General features: G+C 39.7%; 1 protein-coding gene across 2 annotated transcripts in view; it reads left to right on the top strand.

The window, feature by feature from the left end:
* The window catches only part of LOC124155875, a 75,462-nt gene that overhangs the window by 41,515 nt on the left and 11,218 nt on the right, over positions 1-22,729 (top strand). For both annotated transcript variants that reach the window (XM_046530037.1, XM_046530038.1), the window contains exons 2-9: positions 274-817; positions 2,107-3,668; positions 10,987-11,173; positions 12,084-12,266; positions 12,724-12,897; positions 13,808-13,926; positions 14,711-14,878; positions 18,129-18,285. In XM_046530037.1, coding sequence (XP_046385993.1) covers positions 274-817; positions 2,107-3,668; positions 10,987-11,173; positions 12,084-12,266; positions 12,724-12,897; positions 13,808-13,926; positions 14,711-14,878; positions 18,129-18,285 — 3,094 coding nt within the window. The remainder of the gene's footprint in view (positions 1-273; positions 818-2,106; positions 3,669-10,986; positions 11,174-12,083; positions 12,267-12,723; positions 12,898-13,807; positions 13,927-14,710; positions 14,879-18,128; positions 18,286-22,729) is intronic.

Raw genomic sequence — 22,729 nt, 5'->3', positions numbered from 1 at the left:
GCTCAAGATATCTTTTTCCCCTCTCCCCCTGGAAGTATTTAAAGAGTTGGGGACAAGGATGTTCGCGAATTCCGAAAAATAAAAATTTAACACAGAGAGGGCATATTTGGCGGAACGAAAAATTATAATTCCATGAAGTTTCATTCAGATTTTAGTTGAAATAAAACTCCAGGATAACACTTTTTACGAAATTAAAGACAATATTCGTACCCTCGAAGCCGAATTCCCTAGTTACGGCCACGATTACAGCGTTGTCATTTGTGTTCATTTCAGATGGAGAAGTTCCTCTCCCTCGCAGTCTTGGTAATGACCCTCATGTCACCTTCCCTCGCCCAGAACGTGATGGCCGTTGACCACTACATCTCTGACACGGCGCCCGTTGCCGGCATAGGGGTCGGCGAGTCCGTCCGAGGAGTCCGGCCGGCAGTCCCCCAATTCCCCGAGCCCCCCCTCTCCTCCTACAACTCCCGAGGATCCGACACGAGACACTCCGAGCCGATCCCGCTGCCACGAGACGTGGACCGCACGGTCACCTACGTGGAGGACGTGTTAGCCGGTCGGAGGGACGTGTCCGAAGGTGTGGAGGATGCCGTGTTTGAGCCCCAGGAGAGACGGACGAGTCCCGTGAGCAGCGGAGGGGGGTACTCTTCTGCCGGTCGCACCCGGGACGAGGAGTCGAGGGACCGGCCGGCGGCGGTGACGTCACACTCGGCCCGTGACCCAGGGGGGACAGTGAGGAGACCCACCGACGATGGGCCAAGGACGGTAGTTTCTGGGAGTCCTCGGGAAGCGTCCAGAAGCTCTGGAGTGGATACGGGTCAGTCATTACATTTTGCGGATGGAACGCTTCCTATTATGCTTCCTATGTTTTATATGTTACTAATTTAGTACTCTCCTTTATCGATCTAAGCCAGCGGTTCCCAACCGGTGCTACGCGTATTTCTTGGGCGTACGCCAAACATAATCGGTAATGGCTGACGCCAGACACTATGTGTATCTCTTAACCAGGAAATGTTTGCATAAAATGTTCAAGTTACAATTTTGGGGGTAAAACATAGCTTATATACACATAAAGTGGTCCGGAAAGAGAAAAAAAGGTTGGGAACCGCTGATCTAAGCCATGACGTCTATTATGTCTCCGACTTATGATTTATTAAAGTTTATTCTTCCATGAAAAGGTAGGGGTTCATTCACTGAGACGATCGCCCCTAGGGTCACTGACTTCGATCACATTTGGCAAATCGTCTTCATTTGACATTAGTGTTAATATTATATTAACCTTCAATTGTTACTGTATTCATATGAAATTCTTAGGATACTTTTGTACAACCTGCAGATTCAAGGGCGTACCCAGGATCATAACTTGGGTGGCAAGCCAAGATGTGACATTAGTTTATGAGATAATTTCCTTGAAAAAAAGTTTTATTTTAGTTACATATCTTATACCTACTAATAGATATCATTTTTCATGGGTTTAAAGAAAATTTGTTGAATACTTTCGTTTCAATTCAGTTCTAATTGTTCTTAAAGACTTAGGAGATTTTTGCTTCAGGGGGGGGGGGTAAGCTGCCCCTCGCTGGAAACGTAATATTTTACTTAGTTGTTTACTTAGTTTTATCCTTATATGACATATCTTCTGTTATGGCTTTCAATTTTAATTTGTAAAACTGATTCTGCCATGAAATGAAGAAAGTAAAACTTCTGTTTCAATCATGTTTTAATTGATATCTCAGAAAATTCTCTTTTTACCCATCATACCAGTCGCTCTCTGCATTTTTCTTGCAGCAGTATATTTTTGCTATACTTCTTAGAGATTCTCCTCGTGATATTAATAGGCTTTGCTTCAATATCTTGCATTCTCCCTCAACAAAAAGTGAGGAATTCTTTTCGCTTATTTCCCCTGGTCAGCTGGTTTCAATGCTCAACCCGAGAACTGTATTGGAATCGACGGCTTTCTGAGTTCGCTCATGAGTTGGACATCGAATATTGGCGATTATGTCCAACCTTGCTCGGTGGAAAACCCGGGAAGAATATGAATGTGAAAACCAAAATTGATTTACTTTTTCATGAGGTGAAAGTTGTAATATCCCATTCTTCGTCTCGCAGGTTATTCCAGGGACGACATTCGGCCGGTCACGCCATCTCGCGTCGCCCCAGCGGACACTGGATCACATCGGCGTCCCCAATATGAGGAAGGAGTCAGCTTCGGGGTCGGGAACAATCGCGACAGTGACAGACCGCACTCCGCAATGAATCCGCCACCAAGGAGGACGGACACCAGGAGCGACGTCATCTCCACTCCCGGCAGGCAACGCGATGAACTTCCCGACACTAGATATGACGGCGGCAGTTCGTCAATCCCGTCCCGCGGTTCGTCGGTCCCGGCTCGCGGTTCGTCGGTTCCGGTCCACGGTTCTTCCGTCCCCAGCCGCGGTTCTTCAGTCCCCGACCGTGGTTCGTCAGTCCCCGACCGTGGTTCTTCGGTCCCCAGTCGTGGTTCCTCTGTTCCAGAGCGCGATTATACCGGAAGTAGTTCGGCTTCCTCGTCCAACAAACGCGGTTATTCCACTGATGATGAAGAGCTGCCGTACAGGAGAAAGGAAGCATCTACGATCTCCAGCGACCCTTCGAGGGACGCTTATTCTGGTAATAGCAGGGAAGAATCTAGGGACCCGATCTCGCTTAGTTCTCATGAACCTGAAGTTACCCCTTATCGGGATACAGTGCCAGAGCGCAACAGGGATACCATGGCGAACCGTTTTAGCGATGACGGGTACGATAATTCTCGGGTGGCAGCATCTCATAACTCACGGGACCACGTGACCGCTGACAATCGCGGAACTTCAAGTGGTTTTTCAAGTGGTACAGGTGATGTTCGATCTCCAACACATGACAATTCTCATCACACCAATAGTGGCCATGCAGATGATGAACTACGTGAGCATCTACGGGAGACGATGATTCCCAACTCCAGAGACACACTGACTGGTGGCAATAGGGAGTCAGTGGTGCACCACCCCATGACCAGTACAGTCGATCACCACAGGGACACTAACATTGGCAATTCACGTGGCACAGACGTCAGTCGTCCCAGAGACACTGTGGTCGAGGATTCCCAACAGACTCCTGCTGATCGACGCCCAAATCCGGTGGATGATTATTCTCAGCCCAGTTACGTGGATAACTCACGGGACAGTGTTTCACACAAATCAACAAATCCCGAGTATCACCGGGAGTCTGTCGCAGGTAACTCAAGGGACAGTTACGGGACTGACGAGAATAAAAGTGACCAAGATAGTGACTTTGCGAGACCCATGGAGTTCCCTCGAGGTGAGTCGGTTGAGGATCCCATTTACTCCTCTAGGAGCCCAGAAGATTTGGAGGCATCGTTTGGATTTGATAGTGCTGAAGAAGACGAAGACATTGCTGGGGCCCATTCTTCGAGGCCTCTGCCCAAGACCCAAAAGCCTAGGCAGGTGACTGCCACACAAGAGAGACGAGGACCGAGAGGACCCCATCCTGCTTCCCCTTGTCCCAGTGTTTTCTCTTATGAAGGCACTAGAGCCGGCAAGGAGAGATGGTATGGCGTGGTGCTCATAACCACCACTGAAACACTCACTGGACTTAGGCTTGAAATCACACTTGACAAAAAAGCTGATCTTTTAGGGGTAAGTGTGACTGCTCTCTCATGATTTTTCATTCATTCATAGTGATGCCATCCTAAGATTCATGCACTGCAGCCCAGGGGCAGACTGGCCAGGGCAGGTGGCAGAGGCATAGTCAGGTGGTGGAGGGATCCGAACCCCCTCCGAAATATAAAAACACAATTATTTTCCTTCATAAAAGAAAACAAAATATTGAAAAATCATGAATTTACAAAATATGTACTTTTTTAACAAATGAAGTTTTTTTGATTATGAAAAGTGTTAAAATTAGTTTAAAACCCATTACTTAGTACGCTGTTTTTCAAAAATTTTCCCCCTAAAAAAAAAACAAGTTGGTTTTGGACAACCTTCCCTCTACCCCTCCCTCCTCCGAACAAAATTCCTGGATACGCCACTGGCAGGTGGATGGGAATCCCCACCAGGGCCCCAGGCACTGCTGGGTCTCAGGGCTGAAAGCCCCAGACAGTCTCAGGGTCCTTGAGCTCTTTCAGCATCTTCCATTTTTCTTACATCCTGTTTGTACGTGAACTGTAAAATGAAAGAACATGCCAAACCCCTGCTGCAGTTACGGCCTTTGATCTGCCCATTGGTCTTTCTTCTTACACTTGTCAAATTTCAAGCATGGAAATTATCAAGGCGCATTGGGGATATGGACTCCATTGTTTGCTCCCCTTTTGATTTTATCCCTTCACTTTTTTCGATGGGAGTATGGGGGAATTTTCCCATTGGGGTCCTTTGTCCACATTGTGGCCAGGTAACCAATCGGCCCATGCTGCAGTTGTCCATTTCTACCTTTCCTGATCTCTCCAATTCCCAAGCTAGTACATATATTTCCCTGATTTTCTACTTCAATTTATCTTTCTTTATTGACCCAAAGTACTGTACAGTGCTTACCTCATGGTCTTCCTCAGGTGTCGATGTTTTTTTCCAATATATTCCTCACGAAATTACATACTATTTTTATTCTCTGGTATATTGTGTTTTCTTTTTCTGGTTATAATTATCCTATATCCTGCTCTATAGAATAAAAGGATTATAATTGAAAAATGCCATAAGCAAAGATAATTAGTAATTAAATGTAATGAGAATTAATCATAAAGTGGGTCTCACTTAGCTGGCTTGAAAGGAGAACCTCTCATTGAAAATGGATCAATTTTATGTGATCAGAAGAAAATCATTCCACAAAATTGATATATTCAGCGTATTTATCTGCCAGAAGAGGAAAAGATTGGGATTTTATTTATTTAAATGAAGAAAATATTCATGTATGTATGTAATTGCCAATTTGTAAAATTTTGGTTTTGTTGGAAATTATTATTAGGATTCATATTTTCACTTTACACATGCCTGTGTGCCCACGTAAGTTCAACAGATAAAATGTTTTGCAGAATGATGTGAAAGCATAGTTGAATGTTTCAAGCCATGATCTCTGAAGTTTGTGCTCATTGAAACTGGAATTTTTTAGAACTACAGTGAAACCTCGATTTTACATTCCCCCATTTTACATTTTCCCTGATTTTGCACACTTTTTATTAGGTCCCAAACAATACCGTCTGTAAATAATGATGGGTCATTCCACGTCAAATCACCCAGAAATATTCAAAATGACACCCACCGACTCGGATTTTAATGAAATTTTTATCACTAGCTACTATCACCTATCTAATGACCAATGTAAAATATTTCCTCTCTCACTCTCATAGTTTGCAAGATATGAGGAGTCAAAGTTTGATATGTTTGCTCAGAAGTGGCGCTAGTGGGAGTCAAATTCCAGAGTGCAGGGCACAGCGTAAAAATTCATAACTCAGAAACCACATAATATATTTGAATGAAATTTTGACCCCTTATCTATCCAAGTGCATAGCTTCCATAATAATGTCTTTTATTCCCCTTGCATTGTTATGTTAGCCAAAATGATGTCAACAGTTGTTAATTAACCGATTTTTTTAGCTCAAAAACATTACTTCATATTTTCAGAATTATCACCAAAAGGCAGAGCAGTTAACTCATCCAATTTTTTTTTAAATTGAAGGTTAATATGTGCTCCAATATACTGTGAAATAAAAATGGTGGTGTTTTGACTGCCACTATGAGTATTTCAGGTTTTACTTTTTTTTCTGCCCCCGTGTGAGGGACTTCGGACACGTACTGTAAGACAATAAGTATAAGTGTATCCATACCTTCATGAGGATATATTTGAAATATTGGTCAGTAAATCTAAGACCAAACATGTAGTCTAGTGAATGTGGCTCTTGTTCATACAATTTTTTTAATAACAATACTTGGCTTGTGGCAGCTGAGGGGAAAAGAGTCCAAATGGCTCAGAAATGTGAAATGATGCTTTTTCCTGGAATTTACCCATTTTTTCAAGTGTTTAGCATAGGGACAAATTGGTATCAACATACATTAGACTCTTACTGTGCATTAAGAGGATAAATGGAAATACTTATTTAAATAAAATTATTTAAATAATACACTTCAATGTGTTTAAGGCATCTCCCGAACATCTCTGGAGGCTCTCTCGGGCAACTAAACGCTTTACAATACCACCAATTCCATCACATGGGGATTTTACATGGCTTGTAGCAAAGAATGTCCATGATGCCATTAAAGAGAAATCCTGGTAATGCTTGCAAAGATTGAGAAATTTTTTGCAGTTCTTGTACCGTCCTGCACAACCATCACTAAAGTAACTCAATTTTTTGACTCACGTAAAATTTTCCTTCACCAAGCAAAATATTATTCTTTGGGTTTCATAAACAAAAGCTACATCATGCTCCAAATTATCTGACAAGATGCATAAACTGGAAATAATAAGCTGTTTAGTCAGGTGATCTCGAGTATAAATCACAACAGGGTGTACCGTACAACTATCCCTTGTCCAGTGATACCCTTGTGCCTCATCTTTGATAACATATGAGTAGTTCTCATTGAAGTCAAGGAGAACAACTGCATCATGGGGTCCAAGATTTTCTTTCATTTGCTTAAGGTAGTTTGCCTGTACCTTCGTAATAAATGAATGGGGCACCAGTTTTTCCACTCTTTCAATTAAAGTTAATCAGTACTCATCAAATGTCGCAGTGAAGTTCACCAGTTGAGATCTGTCACGGGAAACCCACTGACTGTATGAAACTTCATCTCCGGGGTCACATTCTTCAAGCTTTTTCAGCAGTAAGCTTTTCAACTTTTCACGTGAAGGACACTGAGAGCAATGTCGCAGTATACAGTCCCTATTTTTTCTAGAGCACACTAAATAACCAATTAGGTCCTGGCTTGTTTCCTCTATATTACAGGCACTAAGCAGTAAGTTGACATTTTAATGAATTGTGCAAACACACACTGAATGCGTTCCAGGAGAACCTGCTACCACAAACCATTTTGGACCTAGGTTGCAGAAGTTAGAAAAGCCAATTTTAATTCTGGGGAAGTCAAATTTAAAAGTGGAATACTATTCCTTCAAGTTAGCAAGTAATAATCTCTTCTGAACATGTACATTTTTGGAGATACTAATGGAATCTTTCTTTCCAGGTATCATTCTGGAGTACTCTTCACTTTTATAGAAAGTACTAACTAATTGTAATGTTTTATATTTGCCTTCCCTTTTCTCAATTCAGGTGCAGCCAATTTTCCATTGTCTCTGAAAAGTTCTCTTGCTTGGCGGGCAATGTACTCACTCACATGAAACTCTTCCATTACTTTCTTCCTGCTCCATGAAGTTGGTACCAATGATAACAGATGTACCTTTCCTTGATGAGTGCTTGATGTGTCAACTTTTTGTTTGATTAAGTCTATGAGCACATCCATATCATGAACTTTCTGAAGTAGTTCTTTTGGCAGTTTTGGGTCATCCTTTTCTGGAGATAATTCTTTATCAAGAACTCTTTTAACTTTCCTTTTAAAATTACTGCATGCTGACTCTACTTTCCTTTTAGCGTAGGTTGACCTTCTGTGAGATGATATGCCATGAAATTTTAAAGGTGACTCCTCTCTATCTTGCAGCGTTCTGTTAAGTAGCTCAGTTGATTTTTCTTGGGATACTGTTGTTTCAAAATTCAAAATACTATCATTGCTGTCACTATCTACTTCTTCAACATCGGAAAGCTCATTTCCAAACCTGGAGTGTTTCTGTACTTCCTCCCTACATGGCTGGCATATTTTCATTCCTGGCACTAATTTCCGAAGAATTGGGATTTTACAGGCCTTTTCTGCAAATTCAAGACTTACATTTCTCAGTGATTTTGATATTTTCTTCTTGTTGCTGTTAAAAGGATCAAGACAATATATTTGGTAGGTTTCATACTTTTTCAAATAGTATATTCTGTGATGTTCGCAGACATTGGATAGGACTTCCCCAGGTACACCACTTCTGAGAGATAACAGCTGTTTTTCAAGTATACTAATTATCTCAATTTTGTTCAGTTGCACCACTGGTGTGTAGGTTTTTTTTAGGCAATCAGATGCAGTTACTTTTCGATGCTGCACAGTTAAAATATTTGCTCATTTTGAAGCATAGTGGAGACACCAACCTTTTTTAATGTTGAAGTGCACAATGAGCAGCTTCGCCTAACTCATTGCACACACAATTAATGTACAGGTAAAAATACACGGATCGTACACACAGAATAAACTTGGACACCCATGGAGCATCTTCACACAAGAAGATTTGGCAGAAGACTAAAAGTAGTACCCTAGAATCTATTTTGATTTATCATGCCCTCACTGTGATACATTGTAACATTTTATTCTTCCCAATGTACTTAGAGGTTGCACTTAATTCTCTTATTCCTTGGGGAGATGGAATAACACTGAAAAGTGATGCTGAATAGGTGGGATTGTATTACCTTCTCAAGTTTGTCATGTAATACAATCATACGTGAGGCAGGGGAGAAAACAATGTGGCACATAATGTCAGCATTATCTCTCCCAGTGAAATAGAAATTTAATACTCCAGTTGCCATCAAGGAATGTGGATATTGATGACAACCTGCTGCATATCTATAAGTAATACAATTGCTCTGCCAGCTCTTCCATCACCAAGGGTTTGGAAGACCATACTTCTTCTGTGAAAGTGAGGCTAACTTTGTACAACTCCAGTTCAGTGGGACTCATTTAATCACTTTTTCACAGATCTTAACAAACTTGAACATTGCATGTGCTTATGATGACCACTGGTTTTTTGGATTAGTGATTTCTAAACACGAGGAAGAACATGATGTGAAAGTGAAATTTATGCACCCATATGGAAAATCCCCATGTGATGGAATTGGTGGTGTTGTAAAGCGTTTAGTTGCCCGAGAGAGCCTCCAGAGATGTTCGGGAGATGCCTTAAACACATTGAAGTGTATTACAGTGAAACCTCGATATAACGACACCCCACGGTGCACTAATAAACACTCGCTATAGCGAATTGTCGCTTTACCGGAGGTGGAGCAAATAATAGCCAATATACCTGTTGCGAACAGATATACAGGAATAGGAGTGGTGCGGCGACAGATAAACATCTATTCGATAAACGTAAGCATAAATCCAGACGAAAGGCGATGTTTTTTTGCATCACTAAATTTCCTTACTCAAATAACGACTAACTATTCAAACAATTTATAAGCGCCGCACTGAATAAAAATCATGCAAAGCATTGTTTCGTCAATCATTATATTTATCGAACGACAGTTTACCACATAAATTTGAGACTGAGCACTACTTTAACTTCATTTCTAACAGATCGCTAGCAATGACAGAGGTTAAGGAATCTTCATGAAAGTCTTCCAGCGGTGAAACTCTCGCTATGGCGAGAGCCAACACCGAAAGGGTCTCGTATAAACGAATTTTGTAACACGCTTATTATAGGGTCAATTGACGGTGCATCGGCTATCTCTCGTAATAGCGGGGGTGTCGCTATATCCCGTACTCGCTTTAACGAGGTTCCACTGTATTTAAATAATTTTATTTAAATAAGTATTTCCATTTATCCTCTTAATGCACAGTAAGAGTCTAATGTATGTTGATACCAATTTGTCCCTATGCTAAACACTTGAAAAAATGGGTAAATTCCAGGAAAAAGCATCATTTCACATTTCTGAGCCATTTGGACTCTTTTCCCCTCAGCTGCCACAAGCCAAGTATTGTTATTAAAAAAATTGTATGAACAAGAGCCACATTCACTAGACTACATGCTTGGTCTTAGATTTACTGACCAATATTTCAAATATATCCTCATGAAGGTATGGATACACTTATACTTATTGTCTTACAGTACGTGTCCGAAGTCCCTCTCACGGGGGCAGAAAAAAAAGTAAAACCTGAAATACTCATAGTGGCAGTCAAAACACCACCATTTTTATTTCACAGTATATTGGAGCACATATTAACCTTCAATTTAAAAAAAAATTGGATGAGTTAACTGCTCTGCCTTTTGGTGATAATTCTGAAAATATGAAGTAATGTTTTTGAGCTAAAAAAATCGGTTAATTAACAACTGTTGACATCATTTTGGCTAACATAACAATGCAAGGGGAATAAAAGACATTATTATGGAAGCTATGCACTTGGATAGACAAGGGGTCAAAATTTCATTCAAATATATTATGTGGTTTCTGAGTTATGAATTTTTACGCTGTGCCCTGCACTCTGGAATTTGACTCCCACTAGCGCCACTTCTGAGCAAACATATCAAACTTTGACTCCTCATATCTTGCAAACTATGAGAGTGAGAGAGGAAATATTTTACATTGGTCATTAGATAGGTGATAGTAGCTAGTGATAAAAATTTCATTAAAATCCGAGTCGGTGGGTGCCATGCCTGGGTGAACTGACATGGAATGACCCTGATACTCTATTTTACAATTTCCTCAATTTTGCACTTTTTGTAAGTGTTCCATTCAAAAGTGTAAAATAGAGGTTTCGCTGTAAATGTAGTGTGTCTCTCCTTTTACATTCATTACCTGGCTTTGGCATGAACTTTAAATTTAATTATTCTCTATTTTACTTGAATGATATCAGTGGCGGCCCTAGGGGTGGGCTTCGGCCAACCCAAATTTTTTTCAGCCTTCTCTCTGGCCCACCCAAATAATATGGACAAATGTTTTAATCAAAGTCAAAAGTGAAACTTCATTTTAAAAAATAAGAATAAATTGGAAACAGTTATGGGCATATGGAAAACCTCTCTGTTAATTTGCTAAACTATTTTGTGTTGTCCATATTTACTCTGTAACATACAATCAAAGTGGATTTTATCTGACCCACCCATGTGACATGTGCTAGAGCCACTGATGGTTGACATAAGTGTAATATGTTTAAATACGGTAATAATTATTCATTGCAGACATGGTTGGGTGAAGTCTCCAGCCTGGACAATATTCACTATACAATTTGGAATGGTCGGAGAAAAGTTAATCCAGGTCCACCACTTTCTGTGAAGATATTTGTGAAATACAGTGATCAGGAGTATGAACCTCCACGAATAAAGACAATTAGACTCAATGGAAGACAGATTTGCCCGAAGGATAAAGGTGTGTGTGATGTTTTTAAAAAAAGATATTGAGGAGAATTGAAGCTAGAAGGATTTGGTATCACCCAGGGCTATAATTAAATTGACTGAAAGTGCAACTTTAGTGATAGAAATCTCTTGTTCTTATATCATTTGCTTAAAGTGAGGCATAAATATAACATTTTTCAGTGAAAGGAAAAGGAGTTGCTACTGGCATATATGGCTTTAGGGCTACAGCCATGTATGTAATGCTTGGTGCCACAGTTTCACCAATAATCTTACTGGCATCTCCTGATGACAAATAAATTTATTGTTAGATGAAATTAGTTCCGTCTCAGCCTGAAGGCTACAAAAAGAGAAAAAGGCATTTGTAGCCTAAACTCGAAGCCTTAAATGTTATTCTGATACCCCTGAAGAAACCTGAGGCTGAAGATGGAAATGGATCATCTTCTCCTGTCATTTTGATATCCTTCTAATGCAGGGGTTCATTAATTTTCTCCATTTTATTTTGCTCATGAAATAAAGTTTTTGCCAGCTAAACTTTTCTAATTGCTTCTTAGTCGTGCTCTTTAAATAGGATGTCAGTCATATTTTTGACATGGAAATTTTACTGGAGGACTTGGTGGGCAAGAATAATTTTTTTATTAAAACTAATGATTAAAATAAAGAATGAAGAGCATATGAATTTATTTACCTAACTTAAATTTACCATTCTGTTGAAAAAAATATGCAACCACGTATACATATTAGTCTGTTTCAATATACCCAGCTGATTGTTTGCCCAAGGGCTTCATTGCCAATGTTCATATGACCACCGAGTGCATTATTCTCTATTTTTGCGATGCGTATTTACATGATAAGAATATTTAAGATGTGCCATTCTTTCATCTTGTGGTGCCTTACTAAGTTATTTCTTTTATCTTTTCATGCAGCATCACCAATGCCAGCTCCTCCGAGGCCGCCTCCAAGACCTAACCTCCCCGGAAAGAGGCCTAGTCAAGGTACCAAACCAACCACCAGGCCCTCAGGACAAAAGCCTAGACCACAAGCTACCACAAGACCTCAAAATAAACCTTCTCAAAAACCTAGTACATCCAATGCTGGAGCTGAATTAGGTGGGTTTTTTCAACATTACTTAGGTAAAACACTTCCAGATGAAAAGCACCTTAGTACCTAATTAAGGTTGCAAGTTAAGACTTATGAATTTGTGTTCCTTATTACACAAGTTTGCAATTGTGCTAGTATGTATCATTCATTAGTTCAGCCTCTGCTTATCCATTTTGATATATTTTCCATTTTTACGTATCCAACATGTTGCTGGCAATTTCAATAAATAGAAATTAAATGTTTTCAAATAAAGTATGCAGGTTGAGACATATATGATCTTTTTATAAAATTTTTATGGTATTTCATTTTAGTAGGAGTTAATTTTGGCAAGCAGGAAGTTCATTGTATTGTTAGAATCTAATTTGCACTCATTGGGGAAATATGCTCAATTCTTTAAATAAGTAACAAATAGAAGACTTTTAATTTGTGCCTTTTACTAATAAAATTCTTTTCATCACCTATCAGTGGATGGGGTTGCTTGCGGACGTATTGATGTTCAGCCAACCCCCCTTATTACATACGGTCAGCGCACATCAAGAGGACAGTGGCCTTGGCATGCAGCTATTTATCAATCAAAGGGCACTGACTTGTCTTACATCTGTGGGGGTTCTCTCATTGGAAAACGAACAGTTCTGACAGGTGAGGTAATTAGTGTTACGTATCATGGTTAACTTTTGTTAGAAAATGTTTATAATGAAAAAAATGATGTCTATTGCTAGATTGGTGCCAATTTTTACTGTAAGCATGGAGCACAGCTTGATTTCACATTTGTGGCCGGAGCACATGAACTCCTTTATGATTTCTACAAGTATTGTACTTGAATGAATTATTAATGGTTCTTGCTCATGGTTTTGCATATACATAGTGGGATGGAGTCTCTTAAGTACTGAAAACCAAAGCAAGGCCTATAGTTAGCTGGGAAGGTGGTTAATGGATTGATGACTCCCCTGAATTGCTTGGATGATGCTCTTATGAGTATCAAAACGTATCCCTTCTCCAGGGGAACTACCTCAAAAGATCAATGGCAAAGGCAATAAGAACTAAGGGATGGTAGAATTTTACTGTCTTCTTGTTTCTTCCCGTAAGCACACCATCCCCTCCATCATCTGAATTGTGCATCTGAGCCACTTAAACTAATATCTTTCATCAATGTACCCTTAGCTTCCCAGGGGAACTCAGCCTTTTTACTTGATTTATTTATAACATAAGTTGCAACCTAGTGAAACCTGCATTGGCCTCACTTGGATGTTACAGAAATTTTGGTTGATGTTGACTTTGTGTTATTAAACTCTTTTACCACTTATATCATTAATGAAAAACTAGCATTCCATGAATTTTGAAGGGAAAAAAGAGCAATTGTTTTAACTCTACATGTTTTGACTTTGTTTTATTATTACAAAAACAACAGCAAGGGGTTGAAACCATTTTTCTCAACACTAAATTGTTCAAACTTAAATGATTTTATGGCTGCAAAACTGCTTTTTTTCTGAATGAAATGGTGTCTCCATTACTTGAGATTCATCAGCAAAATATATCACTTAATCTGCAGCTGCACACTGCGTAAGTCGGAGATACATCGATAGACCAGTAGACCCTGAAACCTTGGTGGTTTATCTTGGGAAATACCACTTAAAACTTTGGAGTGAAGGTGGTGTACAGGATAAGCAGGTATGAAAAATATTAAATTGTTTTTTTAGATACTAAAATTTCATTTCATTCCAAATTTTGTGCTGTAATTTCTACTCATTAAAAAAATCTAAAACTTATAATTTGCCTTAATTGTGCAAGATTGACATTGAAAATTCATCAGTATGGCACTTTGTGTTTGTATTGCTTGCTGCTTAAATGATAATTAGGGAAGTATAGTTATGAGATGATGAAGTAGAATAAAATAATTGATTTTAAATTCCTTAAAAAATATTTTCCTTGCAATTACTATTATATTTTTCCCATTTCTGAAAAAAATAATTCTAGCATGAAATTATCTGAGTGCTTATGGCATAAGAAATCCAAAATATGATATTAGAACTTACATTAAAGCAAGTTAACCTGAGGTTGATACATTCCCATGATGACTTTTATGTTTCTCAATACATGTTTTAGAGTATTAATTTAATCAATGGGTCCTAAAATGTGTATCAGTACTCAAAAATGTTTGTGAAAAAATTTCCGCAGAGAGAACATATTTCCTTTTTTTGGTAGGAACCCTTATATTATCTGAATATATCTATTCCCCCCTTTTTTTCCAAAATGCCCATGGTGAAAGTAAAAGGGGAACTATATTTCTATGCATTTTTTAAATTTTTTCCCAAAGCTGAAGTCTCACATAACTAGGGGGAGGGAATATATTCGGAGAATATGCTACTTATGCTGGGGATTTGGACATTCACTTGTTACAGTCTCTTCAAGTATATCTTCTTACTGTAATCAAGGTATATATCCTCTTAAATAGGTGGCAGATATTCATGTACATCCGGAATACAACAGCACAGACTTCAGAGCAGATATAGCCGTTCTCATACTCTCCAGTCCTGTGGAATTCTCAGTGTATGTTAAACCTGTCTGTTTATGGGATAAGAGCAAACCTGAATTGAATGAAGTGGAGGGAAAAGAAGGGGTGGTAAGTGATAATGATCAAATTATAGATGAATAATATTTGTCTTTATTTTCGTGCATTTGAAATTTCACATTAATGTACATATGGCATTAGGTGGGATTACCAGCCTCTGTTGGTCTAGTCTTGAAAGTCATTACATTTTATAACTGGGGAAGAAGTCTCTGCATAATGTATAATCAGGCATAAGAGCAAAACTTCTCCGCACAATATCTGAGAAGTGTTTTAATTGCTAACACTTTCCATATGATGCTCGAGTAGCTCTGGCCATGGGTGTACCCAGTGGGGGGCAAGTGGGGGCAACTGCCCCCCCTCCCCTAGAAGCAAAAATAAATTTAGTTCAAAACAAAAGTTATGAAAAAACTTTCTTTTGAAGAAAAATGATATTAATATAAGACATAGAACTACAACAAAAATCATTATTTTTTCAAGCAAATAATTATAAAAAGTAATAAATTGCTCTCATAAATTCCTTAAAATTTTGGTTTCATTATTTTCTGTGCAAAAAAGTTACAACTTGAACAACCACAGCTAGTTTTGCCCCCCCCCCCCCCCCCCCCCCGTTTTGAATCAGTATATGAATCATAAATACAGATAAATGTGTAAAAATGGTTTGTAAAATTTTGAATCATAATAAAATGAAGTGAAGAGTACCTAATTTGTTGACAGTAACTCATTCCCAGGATGTGTGAAGGAATTTTTTGCAACTAACTTATTATTTCACTCACTTTCTGGCATGGGCGTGACTGGGGAGTTCTTGGAGGGAAGGGATTTTGAATAATAGGAAAATCAAATACATATTTCAGTAATACATGTACAAAAAAATTATGAGAAATTAGGCTATTTTGGGATTCTGTGAAGGTTACCCAGTCAACACAGGAGTCGTGATGAGGTCATATAAGAGGTCGTACGTGAGACCTCTTTTAGACTCGACTCTAGGAGGTCTTAAAGAGGTCTTCACGGCTCATGCTGTGTGACTCTTGTTCGACTCGACTAGTAGTAGGTCTAAAGGTCTGGTTACACGGATATTTACACGTACAAGTTAATGTACGAGTGCATTTCCCAAATAATGAGGGTGAACTTGCCTCTGAACGTAAGACATTAAAAAAAATAGAGGACGTATAATGTCTTTGAGATATACTAAATTGAGGAGACATTTATAGACCAAAGATTGGACCAATGGATTATAAAGTACATTTTTTTCTTAATTCTCCACCATTCCAACGGTGTGGGTATATTTCTCCTGTATTCTTATTTCCCCTGTAACTTCGTAATTCCGCGCGGAATAAATTTAAAATGGCGGTATTGCGAAAATACGAACGGAAAGTTACACCATAGTTACACAATCGGCCCCCTTGTGGTAGACCACAGAAACGACACATTCAGTTGTTAGTTGGCGTGGGCGCGTGGGTTTCCTTGTGATTCGGTGTGTTTGTTTTGCGACTCGGCTTCTTGTATTATTTGACCTCTGCTTCGTTTGGACTTTGCTCTCCTGTTTTGACCTCCGCACCTGATTGAACTACCCTAACGGAACCTTTATTGACTTCGCGCGTAATTTGGACCTCTCTCTCCCGTTTTCGACCCTCGCACCGCTTTGGACATTCCGCTCAGTGAATCTATTTTGACCCTGCCTCCTTCGGACTTTCTTTGATTTTCACCCTGCCTGAATCGGACTATTGCATCGTTTTACTTGCCCGATTTTTCTGGGTCTGTTTTGACATTTGGTGGACTTGAGTGTCGTCGTAGAACGCGTGCGTGCCCGGACATCGTCTTGAATTTCCGAGGTCAGTTTGGTTCGTATGCATTCCTTTTGCACAATTTATAATAATGAGTTCGCAATGAAATATATTTACGTGACTAATTTTTTTCTCGCCCTGCTGTTGAACCCTTCACGGAATCGGGACATGTTTTGGATCATCCTTCTTTGCTCTTCCTTTGGATTCCTAAAAAAATATTATCACCATACCTTCTTTGGACCGCTCTACTGATCCGGCTTTGTTTCGACCCGTTTTTCCTGGGATCGGCTTGTTTTATCGGACCCTCGTGTGCATCTTGCACCTCGTCTCGTTCCTGCTGTTTAGTTGTTGATATTGTTCCCATTTCGTGTCCAATAAAAAATTGTTCATGCCTGTAAAGTGAATTATATGTCTACTTATGACTTCCCATGCTTCCTTCCATTAGTGGTTTAGTTGCCTTTATTGTCAGTTCGTTTTATAATTTCAGGTGATTTATTAACAGGATGAGGAATGCATTTGTTAATCCAGCCTCTGCCAGCTTAACATCTAGGTAATTGATACTATTTGCCAAGGAACCAAAACCTTGGGAGATTGGTTGATGGCTGTCTACTTTTTTAACTGGAAACTTTTCTCTAAATGGTTATTTCTATTGAGTAGGTTAATGTTTTGGTATTTTTATACCTCTCCCTAGTGTGTTTGAATGTGTAGCTACTCTATTTCCTTTTTAATAACAAAGAAGATTGGTTTCTTTCACTGCTTTTTTCCAGTAATATTCATGGTCAGTAAGTTTTAGAACAACGGAATTACTATATTATTAACAGACGGTACTGTGGTCTCCCGGGGGTTATATAGGCAACCCGGCGTATTATGAATCGATTTTAGCGCCATCTTTCGGTATAATTAAGCGATGATAGATCGTAGTTCTACCATCAATCAACAGATGGCGCCCCCTTCGCAGCTACGGTCTTATAGGAGTCTTACGGGACCTCATGCAGGAGGTCTTTAGGAGTCTTACGTGACATCCTTCATGACTCTTGTATGATTGCATAAGACCTCATAAAGACCTCCTCATGAGGCATTTGAGACCGTGTCATAAGACTCATACAAATTTGTATGAGCTCTTTAAGACTTCACATAGGACTCATGTGTGTTGACTGGGTTAGCTAAAAAAAATTCTGGGGAAGCAACACTCCTTGAAATGGAGACCCCCCAGACTAAGGGTCTGGGGGGTCTCCATTAAAAAAGATGGATGGTTATGAGGTGGTCCCATAGCCACTCTTACCAGCCAAATTCTCTGGCTGCACCCTTATTTTCAGATAACATTTACAGAGAAAAGTCTAAAAGAGAGTAATTATGGTGGTGTTTCTTTAGGATTTCCCAGACGGCACAGAATCCTCCGTATCTAATTCGTATGCAGATAGTATCCATTGACGGAGGATTCTGTGCCGTCTGGGTTGATTATGCTTTCCCAAGAATGCTTTGACACTCAAAAAGCTTAATAATTAATTTTAACATTTTAGGTTGTTGGTTGGGGATACGATGAAACAGGAACTGTCACAGAGGATCTGATGATGGCTAAGATGCCAGTTGTTTCTCAGCAGACATGCATATGGAGCTATCCACAATTTTTCTCCCACTTCACATCAGATAGGACATATTGCGCTGGATTCAGAAATGGTATGTTCATTTCCCCTCATTATTTTTTCACGAGAGGCAACGTTTTATAAATATAAGTTTTATGGCTTGAATTTTTTATAAACTTGATTAACAGTGAGGAAATTTCTTGAGAGATGCCAAAATGAGGGAAAACAGTGGAATGGTTATGAATACAATAGTACTGCTTTAAGATGGCTTTAAAACTGCAATGAAGGAAGGGTTGGTTCCACTTATTTTAGTTCTGAGTCTGGTTCAAGTCTTGGAATTGGTTCTTAATCCCAGGCATTGCTTTTAGCTCCTAAGCAAAAGTTTAATTTACAATTAATATTTTTCTAAACAAACAAATGATATTGTTATAATAATATGGAACCTGTGTGAAATAATGTATCAACTTCTTTTAAAAGTGTTTAGAGATCCATAGTATGTACCTACATATCTCTCTGGTACCTATGTAACGTATATTATGCTCAAGAAGGCTTGCAAACTGGATTTTACTAAATTGTTAATGTGGCAATTCCCCAGATGGCACAGAATCCTCCGTATCTAATTCGTATGCAGATACTATCCATTGACTACCGCTTCGTCGCTTTTCATCAATGGATACTATCTGCATACGAATTAGATACGGAGGATTCTGTGCCATCTGGGTCATTTTTGTCTCAGTTTTAATTCCAATTGTAAGCTCAAGAACTGGTGAAACCAAGAACCAAAGAACTGAACCTAACCATCCATACTTACCATAACTTTTAACTTAAGATACGCATCTCATGCTCAGAGAATAATTGGTGCTTATGTTCAAAATACAGATTCCTTCTTCTTCAATTATTCTTATTCAACATACAAGGGCTATTCACAAAGTAAGGAGTATTTTGGAATTAAAAAAAAACTAAGTACAGTAAAAATATTTATCATATGCATCTGAAAGAAAGACTGAAATGCCACTTTTCTACATTGTCACCAAACAAGTTGAGGCACTTATCATTGCAGTGGACAAGTTTCAAAAATTCCTTCTGTTGAATTTAACGCCTCTTATATAAAATCAACTTCTTGATTACTACGCCAATTGCAGGGAATCTGAAGGAACGCTTGAAATAACAACTGCACACGTCAGATTTAACACCACAAAACTGAACTGCATTTAATACACTGACGCCACCGCATGGAGGCGCCACAAACACCGCTTACAGATACATCCACAAGGGGGCAGCACACATAGATACAAAATAGCAGCCAAATTCAAAAATACATATTGAATCTTGTACAATCTTAACACCTCTCCTCAGGATTCAATATAAAAAAAATGAAACTTAGTGTATCATCAGCAAAAGGACAAAAATGGAACAAAAGAACACAGCTCAAAAATACTTCATAAGAGCAGTCATTAACATGTGTAAAAAAAAAAACTCAAAAGATACCTAACTTATTAGTTAGTTCTTTGGTTCTTGGACCAGTTAGTGATTTTGTCAGCAAGTCAGCTAAATTTTCATTTGTCCTAACATACTTAAAGACAATTTCTCCTCGACAAACTAGGTCTTTTAGGTAGTGAAACTTAACTGAAAAATGCTTTGACCTATCATTAACAGACCTTGTGCTTGCAATGGTTATAGCACTTGTATTGTCCGCAAGTATGGAACATGGCCTTGATACAAAATCTCCCTGACCTATTTCCACCAAAAAATCCCTTAACCACTCAAACTCTGTAGCACTTTCGTACATAGCCACATACTCAGCATGCGTTGATGATGTTGATGGTGACTTTTGCTTTCTACTTCGCCAGCAAATCACTCCTCCACCTAGAATAAAACAATACCCTGAAATAGATCTGCAATCACTCAAGTCACTAGCCCAGTCAGAGTCTGAATATACAGTAACTTTTTCATCAGTTTTAACATAATGTAATGAATAATGTTTTGTCCCCTTCAAATAATGCAGAATGTGCTTCACATTCTCCCAGTCACTTCTCACTGGGTCTCCACAATGTTGACTAACAAAACAAACAGCACTAGAAATGTCAGCTCTGGTATTTGTTGACAAATGCAGCAAAGACCCAACTGCCTTCCTGTAAGTATGTTCACAAAACTTTTCACTTTCATTTCTCTCAAGGTTTACACATCCCATTTCAAGTGGAGCACTGAACCCCCTAATGTCTAAAGAGAGGAACTCCTTCAGTATTTCTTCAACATAAATCTCCTGGCTAACAATCAATTCCCCTTTGGATGGTCTGGAGATAACCATGGAAAGAAAATTTGACACACTTCCCAAGTCCTTTATCTTAAGACATTCTGAAAGTTCAACCTTGACATTCGTTAAATGTTCCCTCTCACCAAACAGTAAAAAATCATCAACATAGACAGCTAATATCACCCCAGTTCTGACATAAACACAAGGTTCCTTAACACAGTCCTTGAATTTTAATTTCAATAGAATATCATGCAGGTGACAGTTCCAGTTGCGCCCTGACTGTTTTAGCCCATACATACTTCTTTTCAACTCACAAACAAACATACCATGATCTTGTGAGGGAAAACCAGGAGGTTGTTCCATATAAATTGGAACATCCAAAAAACTATTGAGATAAGCCCCAACCACATCAAGTTGATCAATCTCCCATCCCCTTTCTACAGCAAGTGAAAAGAGAGTTCTTATAGTCTTTTTCTGCACAACAGGGCTAGAAGTCTCATAAAAATCTAAGCCATACACTTGTCGAAAGCCTTGTGCAACCAACCTTGCTTTCAATTTCACAATCACCTCCCCAGACTTTTTAATGGTGAATACCCACTTACTACCAATGACATTGGCCTCCTTAGGCCGGGGTACCACCTCCCATGTCTGTTGCCCCTTCATTGTGTCCAGCTCCTCCAACATAGCAGCTCTCCATGCAGCTGACTGTGGCCCGCTCAGGGCCTCCTGCCAAGTCTTGGGAACCTGTATATCATCTGGGTTGTTCTCTTCATACATTACCAGATTACAGCATGGTAGACTGCATGGAGCTCTCACTTCCCTTCTCCTTCCGGATCGTCTCGGTCCATCATCTGGGTTGGCCTCTCCTGCATCTTGAGTAGCCTCTGCCACTCCCTGTGAGGCCCCTTGGGTAGGTCCAGCAGCAAGATCCTCTCCTGGATCTGATGTGGCCCCTTGGGTAGGCCCAGCAGTATGATCCTCTCCTGGATCTGGTGTGGCCTCTTGGGTAGGCCCATCAGCAGGATCCTCCCCTGGATCTGGTGGATCATCTCCTTCTGTGAATACTACACAGGCTCCTTCCCTGGCAGGGCACTGTTGTTGAAGCCAATTAATGCCCCTGTGGGACTTACAGGGGAAGATATGTTCTCTGAACACCACATCACGGCTGATAATCACCCTCTTTAAATTCAGATCCCATAGGCGGTAACCCTTCACTCCCTCAGGATACCCTAGCATTAAGCACTCAGTTGCCCTTTCCCCTAGCTTGCCCTTCTGCTGGTTTTTCGGTACCCAAGCCCATGCCTGGCATCCAAACACTCGCAGTTTTTCCAGGTCACTCTTCTGGATTTCCTTTCCCAGCCATTTCTCCAGTGGACATGAGAAGTTCAGCGGAGTTGATGGGATCCTATTTCGCAGGTAACATGCTGTCTGAAGAGCCTCAGCCCAAAAGTATCCTGCCATTCCTGCATTGATTAGCAAGCACCTAATCACATGACTCAGTGTCTGATTAGTCCTTTCAGCAAGACCATTCTGTTGAGGTGTTTCTGGTACAGATCTTCGATGCAGGATCCCTTTCTTCTTTAAGTAAGTCTCGAAGTTGTCTCCAACATATTCCCCTCCATTATCGCTTTGTAACTCCTTTATTCTCTTGCCATGAAGAACTTGAGCCATAGCTCGGAAGTTCCTGAATGCTTCAAATACATCACTCTTGTTTTTAATGGCTACAGCAGTCACAAACCTTGATGCTTCGTCCACGAATGTGACCATGTACCTCTTGCCTCCTATTGATTGGGGTGTTATCGGACCCATCACATCAGAGTGGATTCGTTGAAGAACTTCCACTACCTTATCTTCACGATGTGGGAATTTTTCCCTCTTCATCTTCCCTTTAATACATGTTTCACATTGGCTATTGTCCATTTCCACTGAATGATCAGTAAGGTCCACGAGTAACTTTGATTTCTTCAAGATCTCCACGCTTGGGTGACCCAGTCTTTCATGCCACCTAGTCAAAGTTGTCAGGTTAGCCGTCCTTATCTCATTCATTCCAGGCTGTTTGTTTTCCTCCTTAATTTCCTGCAATGTGACTCCATTCACGGTAGTAATATAATACAATCTCGCCACTCGATAGGCTTGAAATAACATTTTCTCACCCTGAAAAATTCTTGTCGCACCTTGGAATGAGATAAATTTCAGTCCCTTTTCCTCAATCTGTCCCTGTGAAAGGAGATTATCCTCTAGTTCTGGGACATAAAGGACATTCGAAAAGGTAATGTCCTTCCCG

The sequence above is a fragment of the Ischnura elegans genome, chromosome 3 (genome assembly GCF_921293095.1).
Source record: "Ischnura elegans chromosome 3, ioIscEleg1.1, whole genome shotgun sequence".
Classification (NCBI taxonomy): Eukaryota; Metazoa; Arthropoda; class Insecta; order Odonata; family Coenagrionidae; genus Ischnura; species Ischnura elegans.
Note: the sequence above shows the minus strand (reverse complement) of the source record. Positions and strands in the feature narration are given on the sequence as shown.